A 13526-nucleotide genomic window follows, 5' to 3' on the forward strand; every position below is an offset into this window, starting at 1 on the left:
AATCCTGTAGCTGGCGCATCGTACTTACCATCTAAAGCCACGCGGAAGAACTGGGAGTCCGGATGTCCGTAACGGTCGTAATATTCCTTACAATCGCCGAGGCCTTTGAAACTGGCAGGATAGCAATGTTTCATATCCAGCGACACGTATTCGTCTTCGTCGTACTCCATGTTCCATAGGCCTCCGTGGCCGTGTTCTACGCATGCTTTGGCTACGTCTTTGAACTCTGCCGGCGTGGGTTTCCAGCCGTTTCTTTTCTTGGCAGCCAGAAAGTCCAAACTACGGGAGCTAAGCACTTCGTCTGAGAAGTCTTCTCCTAAGGTCTCGCACGCGCTTTGGATGCGCTGGTGTTCAACTTCGGGGCGGTAAAGAGTACCGTCTTGCGTCATAAACTGACTTCCTTCTGAATCCATTAGCCAAACGGAGTTCTCGTGGATTAAATCTGCAAGTGGCGACTCCTTGTAGACCTTGGTTTCTTTTTTTCGTGGGAATCTAAGTTCTCGCCACGCATGCCCGTTGTGTTGGTAAATTACGATAGGCGCACCACGGCCGCCGTACTTATGCGTCCCGGAGTAAATGAAGCCGTCGGTAATATCTTTCACATGGATTCGCCTCTCCAGCGCCGTTTCTAACTTCTTGATGTTGTCTATCGACCCTCCGGTCCTATTAGTATCTTTTTCCCATTTCCTGATGGCTTCTCTTCTCTTTAAAGTCAGTTTACCGCCCCGAGAGGAGTCTTCAAAGAACTCTCTTACTAACTTCCCTACGCAGTTACCGGGATGTCGCATCGGTTTCAACTTCTTAACGTCTGGCGTCTTTATCTCGTACGCACCGTAAATGACTACGGTAACCGGGTAAGCAACCTCGTAGAACAACATGTCTATTCCTACCAATGCTCCCGGGCGTGTGTTTTCGTTTAAGACAAACAGGTCCTTCTTACCAGACGCCCTGATAGGATTGCGCCCCTTTTCTATCATCCACTCGCCGTCTAAATACTTTATGAACGTTAGCTCCAACCGGTAGTTACCTTCGGGTATTAAGTTAATTATTCTTTCAGCCCTTTCTTCTGTCATCGTCTCGTCCGTATCTCCCTCCATAAATGTTGTGAAGGCAAAGTCAGCATCCAGACGATCCAACACCTGAGTTCGCAGTCGGCGCACAGTTTTATTTCGAAACCTTGTGATGGTGTCCATCTATATGTAAGGAATATTTTAACCTCCGTTTGCGGTTCGACAACACAGCAGCAGTAAGGACTTATCGCGCGGCTTATTCCCGCTGCCGGCGCCTTCCTTAAACCGCCTGTAAAACCCGTAAATCTTTGACATCGACCGCGAGTCCCCCTTACTGCTGCTACTTCTCTCTCAAAAGTTGTACATCCCCATTACATGTAGCAGCACACCACCAAAGATGGTTTGAAATGGATTGTATCCAGGGTGCCAGCTCTTGGTTTTTCTTCAATTTTGCTTTCTTGTTCAGCTTTTTTACAATTGACTTGGAAAGATGCCACACATCATACTGGTGTTTGATGTGGCTAAAATCTTTTGCCATAGTGCTGGTGATGGATGTGTGTCTGTCAGTTGTGATACATTTTATACTGACCGTGTCTTCTAAAGTGTTCAAACACCTTAGAAACCCCTCTTTCTCCATAGCATTGGAGCTGGTTACTTCAGAGACTTGAACAATGCTGAAGGTGGCAATTTTCCCTGTGCTTGTATCCATCATAGTATATGTGCCATATTTAGCACTATGGCCAGGACTGTCACTTCGGCCATCACCATTGAGATTTACTATGTCCTTATTTGACAGCTCTTCAATTACAGCAGCCTCCTCTCTCTTCCAAGCATCATTAACAACAGGAAATAGGTAACGTTCCTGATGTCTGTAAAAGACCCTCTCACTCAGAAATTTTAGGCCAAGACAGGATGCAAAGTTTTGAAGTCTGGTAAAAGTATTACCAGTAAATAATATTGATGAGGAAATCAACAAGTTCCCAATAGCTAAGCGATTTAACATTGGCTGTGAGTACCATGTCAAAGCATGATGTTTCATACATATAGTTGTCACAATAAGTAGGCTGCCTTGACATACAAAGTTGACATCAGCGACAGGTGCTCCACAGCTTCTACAAAACTTGAATAACTGCTGCAAACAAGAGTTAAATACCAAATATTTAGGTTCTTTGATATGGTTTTCAAGAGTTTTATTGCAGTCTTTGTTTTCTGGCTCTAATTCACTGTCCGTTGTTGAAACTGTCTCTTGCGATGAAACAATGAAACCATCATCATCGTCACTTAGTGGGAGTCCCTCTTCCTCTGAAAACAAAGACTTTTCTGACTTTTGTGGAGACACTGTTGGCATTGACTTTACTGGTGAGGGGTGATAGCTAGTACTGTAGCTGTGGTCGTGGAAGCTCACACTGAGTATTTCATCTCTACTGATGTTTGGTGAAGGGGAGGGATTGTAAACTGTTGTTGTGTCGGCATCTTTATAGTATCCTGGCTCTGTCTGAGTTGATGCAGTGGATGTTACAACATGTCTACAACCAAGGCAACGCTGAACACCAATCTCCTTACAAAGTGGTTCAGGAGAGAACTCTGGTGTTTCCACACTTGGTGGATCTTCACACGAGGGATTTATTGTGGCACATAGCTGCTCCACATTCTTTGAAAATACGAAAATAAACAATGTTTTCAACAATACTATAAACCATTCTTCGAGGCCTACTTTACCTTAAATAATACAAAATAAACATATTAACCAACAATGCTATAAATTATTCTTGCGTGGTCATTTATCCAAGCAAATTTGGAACATTACGGCAACATTGTTATGGTTTACGAATAAATATCAAATGTAAACTAAACACGTGCAAATAACCATTTTGAAAATTTCAAGTATCGATCAAATACTACTAGCTATACTTATGATTTTAAGCAACATTTCATCTATGAAAGCATAAATAGCTAATGATTGATGACTCGCTTCGGTATGCATTAATAAGTCTTTTTCATGAGTGATTATTTCGAAAAACAATGTAAACTATGTTATGTATAAATGACATGTTATCTCACCTCTTCGTTTTGTTTGCGTTTGAGCCGGTTCTCTGATGTAGCTCTTCTTTTAGCTGGCTTGCAAAAATTGAATACTGACGGAACAGCATCGCTCTTTAATCTCCTCTTCCTTTTTATCCCGGTTAACTGCTCCATCAGATCCACTTCAAAGCATGAATCCTCGAAGTGATCGGTGCAAACGTAGCAGTTCTTCAAAGGCGGCAGGTTCTCTCTCTTTATCCGCGCTATCCATGCCTTCTGAAGAGCTATTTTGTTAGGAATTGTGTGGTAGCTAACAGACTCAGTTTTGGAAGAATGGTTGGTGCATTCTGGCACACAACAATGGACCATCTGGATTAAGAAACTTACTCTAACTTAGACTATTAAAAGATCGACTAGCACTCGAAATATACAAACTCAACAAGTTTGGAATGCAAGCTTCACGTTGTGACGTCACGGCATTAATGCGGTAATTTATTGCGGGCTCAAATATGGCGCTCTTCTATTGCTATTTTTCGCGAATTGATTATTTCTTTTCGGCGACATAGAAGCTGTATCAGAGTTCAAAGTTGAATTTATGTGATCTATGTACGTTGTAGTTTTATATGAAAAACGGCAATTTTTGGGGTCAGTTGTCCTTTAACTATACAACACCAAAACCCGGTGAGCTGAACATGCATTCAGTGAACTCTTGTTTGAAAGACTCGTACTCCACAAGTAACTTGCTAACTGGCAGGTAAAGGGTACAGCTGCAAGTATTAGCTGTGAGCTTCCTTTGTGTTTCAGTGTGATTGAACATCACAGAAAGTTGCTTATCAAATCCAGTCGCCGGTATGGTTGGACATCCAGTAACAAACTGTAAAATGTGTGTAAGTTGGACAGTGATCGAATTGAGGTCATCAGTGTCTGGATCAAGAATGCTTGTTGACACACTATCAGCTTCGACATCTTCAAGATAATGTGTAAAGTTGAATGCTATTGCTTCTTCATCCTTTCTGTTGTTACTTCCAGTGGGAAAATAACAAAACTGAAACAGTTGGTCAACCTTATCTGCATTGAGCTTTTCAGCTTCTGAGAACTGTAGCAATTTTCGAGATTTCATAGGGTTGCTTCTCATGACATCTAGGACTCCATTAATGTTCAAACCCTGGATGAACTGTTCTATTTCTGGTAGAGTTGACAGAATCATATAATGCAGGCAAATGCACCTTATAAACTCTTCTTTGTTTTGAAGGGTCACTACTGGTTTGGAATACCCTGCTTTAAATCTAAATGGGGTGTTAAATGAAGCTTCCTTCTTAAACACATCTGGATCACTGATTTCCTGAAGTTCCTCTAGTTTCGACCTAACTTTTCCTGTTGGTAGATCACTGATGGACGTGGAAACAGCTTGTAGTTTTCCATGGATAATATAGTCCACAACAGAGGGTGAAAAAATTATGGGACCAGGTGATCCCTGAAGAATGGACAATGCTGCCATTACACCATAATAATAGTATTCTTCTTTCTGCAAGGCCATCACATTGTGGGCAAAGCTTCGGCTGTGTGGTTGACCGGTGAAAAGGCAAGATGTTTGCATATATCTATGAATAAAGAAGAACAGTTCCTTTCTTGGTCCTCCCTCATCCACAGCAGGCTCTCCTATGAACTGAACGTTGACTGTGCCACTACTGAGACTTTCCTTCTTGTATCTCTTTAGTTTAAGCAGGGTGTCCTCCCAGACAAAGCTTCTTCTAACTTTAAGTTTGATTTCAGCACCTGAATCCGAATGTTCCTTGTATAACTTCTTCAGTTGATCACTAATGGAAGCCTGGTCTTCTACTTCTGTTTTATCACATGCATTATTTCCTTCATCAGATGTGATGTTCCAGGCAGACTCCACAAATTCATCTGAATCCCAACCATCATCATTTTCGATAACAGAAGCATATGAATCAATTAATTGATCTGAAGATCTTTCTGTTTTAGCAGAAAGGTTGATGACAGCATTTTCAACACCACCACCATCCTTTAAAGCATTCAAGATTGCCAAATCACTTAAATGGGGAAAGATGTCCTTCACAATTTTATGGGGAGTGATTTCATGGCAGCTAGTTTTAGCTTCCCTGTTGCTCTTTGTAGCCAAACTGTCACCCAGACTGCTTGAAGGACCAGATTCTTTTGTAACTTTCTCACTGCTGATTTTTACATCACTGATGTTCCTTAGGGAACTTGTTGGATGGCTAGTGTTTGCTGTCTCTCCTGTGAGATCACATTTGGTTAAGCAAATCTTCTTTTTAGGAATCTCTGAGACTTTACTTTCATCTTCACTGCTTTCTGCATTCGTGACTAAAAAACTATCAATGCTTCTTTCAAAAAAGTCGGAGTTGGTACAAATGTAGAAGGTTAACCGATTATATGGTTTTCCTATTTCAGATTTGTATTTACATAAAGAAAACGGTTCATCGCTTTCTTTTAAGATTTGAACCAATGTTCCATCAAGCAGCAGTAAGGGGGACTCGCGGTCAATGTCAAAGATTTACGGGTTTTACAGGCGGTTTAAGGAAGGCGCCGGCAGCGGGAATAAGCCGCGCGATAAGTCCTTACTGCTGCTGTCTTGGGAATCAAAGATAAGTGTTTATAAAAATGTACGATATATATACGATGCATGAATGTAAAAAGTTCACCAATGACTTCTGTATAATTTGTCTAAGATCCAAAGTTAACATACCTAAGCCCAAGGGTTTCTGGTGTTGTGGTAAGAAAATGCAAATAGAAGACGACACGTCAGCGCAGTGTTACGAATGTGGTAAGAATATTCGTAATGCCGTACCAAATGCTACCAGAGAGCAGTATTACGCCAATGGAGGTCGTAAGAAGACCCCATACAAAAGAATAAAATACTTCAGGGACTGGATGAGTCATATCCAAGGTTTACATCCGGTATATTTAAGCGACGAAGTAAAGAAGAAAATCATAGACCATTTAGAAGAGCCAACCCCGCAAAGTCTACGAAAAACGTTGAAAAAATTAAAGCTAGGGAAATATTACAAAGCTATTCCCTATCTTTTGTCTGAAATTACCGGTAAGTCTATTCCTGAGGTTTCTGATATGACAAAAGCCGAGTGGATGTTTTGTCGGCTGAATAAGGATATTCCTTATTATCCTGACGTAATTTACGAAATATTTTACAAAATAGACCCCAACCACCCCCTGTTAGGATGGATTCCGAGAAAATAAAAATGCAAAACTGGCGTTTATTTTGCCAGAAACCCCACTGGGGAATGCATCGCGCAGAACACCAAGCTATCCCCAGTGGAGTTTTTTGCATTTTGGGCTTACGGGGCTTATTTCATCCCGCGCCAGAGGCCCTCTAGTACATACACATATATCTTTCTTACGACCCACCAGAGGGTGAACTCCGGACAGCGTCCCGAGACACCCCCTGACTTTTCCAACTTTTCCTCGCGAAACCCCCCATCGCGGGGTTGAATCGCACTTTCTACCCCTCCCCCCACGGTTGCTGTGAGTGGGGGAGGCTTTTTTTTCACTCACAGCAACCGGTCCAAATGCATCTACAGCGAGGCTCGAACTCGGGACTTTAGGCCTCCCCAGCCCCAAAGTCCACGATCACAAGCGAACGCCAGACACATCTGGACGCTTATGTATGTGAAAATTATTATATTTAATCTGCATATTTTCTAGACTGACGTTCGATATGTAAATAGAATCCCGTCACGCTCTTTTCGAAGCAGATGTTTACTGAGCAAGCCTCCTGGTAGATCTTTTGCGAGATTCCTCGGAAAGATCTTTTACGATTGTTTTTTTATTCCTTATGTCCGTCTTTAATTTCTCGTATTTGTCTTCTTCGGCCAGAATAAGCGAGAATTCTACGTCGTCTATCTTTCTGTCACGCAAAGCCTTTGAGACAAGATCGGTAATAGTATTTACTTTAGCCCTAGATAGAGCTATTGTCGTGTCATGCTTGGATATTTTCGTGGATAGCTTTTTCATAATGCCCGTAGCAACAGCCGAAATGATACCACAAGCTGCCCCAACGCCGGCCAAAGGAACTCCAACGATTATTCCCGGCCCAGTAAGCGAAGTAGCAACGCCAGAGCCCGTTAACACAACAGATATGGATCCTGAAGTTATCGCAATCTTATGTAGCGTACTCCGGGCTCTAACGTACTTTTTTCTAACTTTTTCATAGTGTTTTGCCTGCCCTTCCAAGTAAGCCAGGATTAAGTTCGCTTTATTCAGACGAAAGTTTTCGCCGTTTAGTTCGTTAGGTGTAGTATAGGGAACATCTGGGTACAACTGAGGTGCTGATGGTATAACATCCATTATATATACTAATGTACGACGCTTTTGGGAATGATATTGAGAAGCAGCCACATCACGACAACCGGGATTACTGGAACTGGAGGGCCTTTAGGAAGATGTTTCCGCATGCAGACCCTAGTAAGTTCGAAAGGAGACCCGATGGGATTTACTATAACGGCTCTAGGATGTACAGCAACGAGGATTTGAAACCTACGCTGGTCGATCAGATAGACAATCAACTGAAGAATTCTGGTTATATCGAACATAAGCCCGTGCAAGGTTGGTCAAAGGAATTATTGCTTGGTACCGATACTTATCCGATACCCGCGGTTTCATTTGATGAACATCCAAGTTTGGATTTGACATTGAACATGCGGATCTCTAACAACCATTCCTTTCCGTTAAAGGTGCGAGATATCTTCAAAGAAGTTCCCATTGTTCATACCACCGCTAAGGAATCTCATGAATGGTTAAGTGGTCCTAACATGCGTTATTGGCCGCAGCAACTAAACTTTGCGGTTTGGTGTGCCACCAGCGGCTGCGGTGTAAGTGCGAAGTTGATGAAGAATTCGATATTTATGTTTCACTTCCACTTCACGGTTAGAAGAATACTACATGAAATGGGTGTTATTGCGCTGCCGGGAGATGCTGCGTTTTATCCTAGAGATAACAAATACAGCGTGCCGGCTTATGATAGACTTTGTAAGGAGTTTGGTGTTGTAGGGAAGGATTTCCGATGCACTACGGGCGCTAACAATGGTTTGGGACATATTTGGGCTTATTGGGGGATTGGTGGGCACGAGCTAAGCAACAGGGAAGTTCATGCATTGAATCTACGGTGGAACACGGGATATCATAAGGAAACTCACGACAGTAGCACCTTCTTTGAACCAAATGCTAAGACCACTAAGGAAGTTAGAGACGGACCTCTGTTCAAAGACGAGGGTGGTAAGTATGCAGGGGCCAATCCACTGATTATTAAGATTACCAACGACGAGCAAACGAAGCAATATCTTAATTTCATACCCCCAGAAGGTAAAGGACTAACTAGAGCCGGCCTTGCCCGTTTGAACCGCAGCATAGAAGCTTACGTGTATTCTATCCTTGGAGCTCAGGTAAATACCCGATCGAGTATAATTGGAAATACGGGCGCCGCGGAAGAAACGCGAGCCGAAGCCTTGATCTTATTCGAAAGTTCAATCTTGGAGGGCGACATTAGCAAGGGCGTACAGCGTTACCAACTAGCTATACAAAATTCTAAGGCGAGGTTGGACTATGCAGTAGCCCCGGGTTGTTGGTTAATGCCTAGTAATTTATCTATAAATACTGGTTCTGTAGTAGGATACAACAACAAACTGCAGCGAGCTACTAAGGATATGAAGTTTGGGGTGAACGACGTGAACTCTGACACTCTTAGGAACATTCCTCACTTCGTGGAGAAGTCTAAAAAGTCACACGAAACGAAGCTACCCGTAGTTAAGAAACGAAAGAAGGTCCTGCCTGCGATACCTGAGGAATATGACCATAACTTACTAAAAGCCGGCTTAGCAGCTGCAAGCATTGGTCTGAGCTATTATATATGGCGATGAACAACCCCTACGTAGCTGGAGTAGATTGTGTCTATACAACTTACACAGGCGAGAAAAAATACACCCAGGCATCTTGGGTTGATGTCACGGGCATGTCTGTGGATTTGAACTACTCAGGAAAGAAGTTAATCCTTTGTAGTATTTGCATGGGCGCGAGCAGTCACGCCAACGTCGGCTTTAGGTTCCTGGATGAGAATGGCGTACTGCAGCCTATGCGCGCGAAGACAAACAACAGGGAGCCTGCGCATTTCTCCGTAGAGCCCAACCCAGCCAGTAACGAGAACCTATCGGTTTGGACTTTCCACATGGTCGCCGATTGCCATGGGAAGGTAAAGCTGCAGATACGCGTAGATGATACGGGGAAGGTCACGGTAAATAGCATAGAAAATCAGAGGGATCAGCCTTATAATCACGCAACCATTAGCACTCTTACGGTGGTAAGCCTTTAAATATATGAATCCGCACACGAAAGAGGACTGGTTTTTTCATTACCTGGGGGAGAAGGGCTACGTAAACGACGAATGGTATGACACCGGATTGTGGGTGAAGGTTGGGGGCCTGGGATTGATCATGTGTACCATTAGCATTTCGACAGAGTATTCGGGCAATGTCGGGTTTAGGCTCGTCGATGAGGCCAACCATCCGCTATTGCCTTACAGGTCAAAAAATAATGCTAGACATTCAACCCATTTTTCATGTGAACCCAATCCACCTACCCAAGAAGACCTAACGCCCGTGACTTTTCATATGATAGCTAATTGTCAATATGCAAAGCTTCAAGCTCGCCCCAGCGATGCCACTAATTCTGGAGCCAACCCCAGCAACCTCCGAATAAATGTTGTGGGAGATCCTCCGGTGGATGCTACTTGGAATCATAAGACCATTAGCACTATGACCGCCATACCGCTAGTTCCGCATTATCAAGGCGGTGCGAATACTATCTTTACTTATCCCCAGTCGAGGACGCCTCGGATGCCTGACGACGATAAGCCACCAGTAACGTACCCAGATAAGATCATCCCCGAATCTTCTTCAGGAGGACCACCCCAATAGCTACGACTAAGATCCAAATGTTATTCCCCACGAACTTTAACAGTTCTCCGCCGGCCCTAAGTGCCAAGGAAACAACCGAACCCAGCAGCCCAGGAAGACCGGCTGCCATCTTTTTTCCCAAGTCCGTCAGCCCACTGCCTAATTTCTTTACGCCTGCGCCCGTAGCCTTAAGCGTGGATAGGATAACTCCTACTACGGTGCTAATAGCGACCGCAAATGCCAGCGGAATACCATACTTCACCAGAGCTCTTTTTACCTTTTCCTTGGTGGTAAGCCCCAGCTCTTTTTCCAGGTTTTCCTTTTGAGCCCGCAATTCCGCAAGGCGTATTTCGAGCGTATCTACTTCCTTTTGAGCTGCTTCCCTTTCTTCCTCGGTACGAGTTTGGTCCTCGATTACTTCTTGCTGCCGCTCTATTTGCCCCTCCAGGTCCTCAATGGCCTGATCTCTTTGCCGGATTTGTTCCTCCTTAGTATTGATTTCAGCCATTAACCGTCGCCGTTCCACTAAAGAGCCGGCTATGGTGGTTTGCAGGTTATCGGTATCGTCTTTAATTAAGTCTAACTCTTGCAGGGCGAGGTTAAGAGCCCTTTGAGTTTGATTTCTTTCGCGTCGAATTTGGGTTCTTTGGTCTACCAGCTCCCTTATTTCTTGATTTTTAAATTCGACTTCCCTCCTATGCGCGTCGGCAAGCCGCTGGTTTTGCTTCATGTATTCCTCCTCCCTTTCTTCCAACGTTTCCCGCAGCGCTTCCACTGAGGCGCCAGAGCTTTGGGCTTCTCCTAAGTCCTCCCGTGCTTTGTCTAATTCGCGCAGGGCCTGATCCACCTGATTTCCTATTTCTTTTATTCTTTCATCTTGATGGGCGGACTTCTTTTCAGCATCGGCAAGTAGCTGACCTTGCTTTGCATATTCTACATCTTTTTCTCTTAACTCCCTTTGCAGATCCGCGGCACGTTTTTCCGCGTTGGTCCTTTCGGTTAAGTTGTGCAGCCTTTCTAACAGGCTTCTAGTAGCACGCTGAAAGCCTCTTAATCTCAAGACGTCACCCCTAACGTTGCCCTCCTCATCAAAGAGGTTTTGCGGTTTTGTCCAGCGGTCTTTGTCGGGAAATCTTAAGTCTTGGACGCTTATTAGGACTTTGTTTCCCTTTTCCGTGAGCTTTACGTCGTCAGCATCAAAGTTGTCGTAGCGCAGCTCTAGCTCCTGCTTTGCCCACTCTACGGTTTCCCGCGCGGCTGCTTCCGGCTCGCCCATGTTTTGAAGCTCAATGTGCTCACGCGGAAACGTGTACTCGCGTGCTTTGGGATGTCTTAGGGCCTTTGCAATCCTATCCCTTAGGGAATCGTCGACTTGTTGGGTGGGAAGCAGCGGTTCTTCATCACCGTCGTTAATGTCAGCCTGACCTTCCTATGTGGTGGGATCGAAGTCGGGGTCTGTTCCTTCTACTTCCATTATATATGATAAGCTCAAAGTTAAATCCCAACGTATTACCTAAGCAGGTTGGCGGACTGAAAGCAGAACGCACCTTTCACCGGGTCACCTTTACCCCCAGCAGCGCTAAGCCAGGGGAAACCCTGTACGTAGGCGTGCCCCGCCTAACGGATAACCTAGTCTTAGTACCTGGTACCTTGGCTTTAAGGTTCGACCTAGCGGTGCAGTCAAGCCCCACAGATGAAAGGATTATCGTTAACAACGTGGGTCGCAACATCGTTTCTAAGATGCGCGTAAAGTTCGCCAGGGAATCCTTGCTGGACTTAAATAGGTACGATCTGTATACCACGTACAAAGACTTATGGTTGACAGCCTTTGACCGCGCGCAAAGGATAGAACAAGGAATTGGTAGTGTCATTTTACGTAAGGTCCGCACACCTACGAAAACGCAACCTACTGACGGCAGCGGAGAAACCGCAGTGGCAGACGCAAAGCGAATAAAGACCGCCTATGGTAGCAAGTATGTCATACCGCTGGACTTTGAAGTAATCACGAATCACGGTGTCTATTACCCAAGACAGTTATCCGAGCTACAGTTTGAAGTAACTTTAGCAGATGCTAATAACATCATTGGTGGGCTAAGCACTGCACTTACCACAACAACCCCATACTCTATTACCAATCTAGAGCTACAGTACGAAACGGTGTACAGCGAAGAGCTGGCCCGTAGCGCTGGCATGTAATACAGCTCCGGGAAGGCATTCTTATACGACCACGTAGTGATGTATAAGACGTTTAGCTTCTTGGATAAGACGGATGAGGTTATCAACCAAAGTATTAACCTCCCCCGAAGAAGTCTCACGGGGTTGATGTTGGTGTTTGCCAAACCCTACGAGGCCGGTAAGCGCGACAGCGAGGCCTTTCACAACCCTATTACTAACGTAGGGGTCAACATAAACGGCGTTCCAAACAAGGTCTACTCCCAGGGAATAAAGCCTGCAGACGTGTACAGGGAGGCAATGCGCAAGTTTGGTGACCAAATTAGCCCTGAGGAATTCTTTAAGGACAAATATGCGTTATGGATTGACATGCGCACCATTAACGACGAAGACCTACATGGCCAGGGTTTACGTCTAGTAAATACGCAGGATGGTATAACATTGGAGATCAAACGCACCAAGAATGCCTCCGCGGGCGACGGCGATAAGATAAACTGCTACGTCTTCGTCGTGTCTGACGCGCAACTGAGCGTAGAAATGAATCAGCTAAAGAGCGTTGCCTATTGATCCACTCGCTCATCCTTTTGATAAAAAAATATCGTTGGTATATAATGCTTCGCGTATTCGAAAACAACGAAACCAAACTGCAATGCATAGTGCAAGGCGAAACTTTGTACTTCAAAGCAAAGGAGGTGGCTTTGGCGTTGGGCTATGAGCGCCCTAGAGATGCAATTAGAGCACACGTATCTGAGAAATACCAGAAAAAATGGGTTGATCTACAAGGGGCTGCGAATCACCGCTCCTTTACTACGCAACCAAATGCCGTGTTTATATCCGAACCTGGTTTGTACGAACTGATATTTAGCTCCAAACTACCCAAAGCTGTGGAGTTTCGTGATTGGGTCTTTGAGGAAGTCCTACCCGCGCTAAGGAAAACGGGTAAATATGCAATAGAAAGGCGGTTTGGCGGCCCAAACAAGTTAGTATTCAAGATCGAAAATGAAGCCGACCTACACGCGAAGGTCGTCGACTACACACGTAGGTTGTACCCCGATTTCATCATAGCGCCGGGTCTTGGCGAACTTCAAGATTCAGACAGCAAGCGAATAACCTGCTGGCGAAAAGGCTACCAAGCCGGTCAACCCGACCTTTTGATCCTAAATGCGCATAAGAAATACCGCGGGTTGTGTATTGAGTTGAAAACCCCAAAAGGAAACGGCGTCTTATCCGCGAAGCAATCTAAGAAAATCTCACAGCTTGACGTAAATGGTTACCTAACGATGGTTAGCAACGATTACGACATTATCTGCCGTGCCCTCATGGATTACGCGGACGGCATTCGTATTCCCTGTAAGGGCTGTGTAAAGCGGTTTAAGTC

General features: G+C 44.5%; 1 protein-coding gene across 1 annotated transcript in view; it reads right to left on the reverse strand.

Moving 5' to 3' along the window:
• Positions 1 to 3693: 3693 nt before the first annotated feature.
• The window catches only part of LOC148909292 (uncharacterized), a 36917-nt gene continuing 27084 nt past the window's right edge, over positions 3694 to 13526 (reverse strand). The window contains exon 3 of the mRNA XM_089034076.1: positions 3694 to 5547. Within this exon, the coding sequence (XP_088890202.1) occupies positions 3694 to 5547 (1854 nt within the window). The remainder of the gene's footprint in view (positions 5548 to 13526) is intronic.

The sequence above is a fragment of the Actinia tenebrosa genome, unplaced genomic scaffold (assembly GCF_029948245.1).
Source record: "Actinia tenebrosa isolate PJP-AT-01 unplaced genomic scaffold, QUT_ActTen_1.0 PGA_scaffold2__45_contigs__length_23673736, whole genome shotgun sequence".
Lineage (NCBI taxonomy): Eukaryota > Metazoa > Cnidaria > Anthozoa > Actiniaria > Actiniidae > Actinia > Actinia tenebrosa.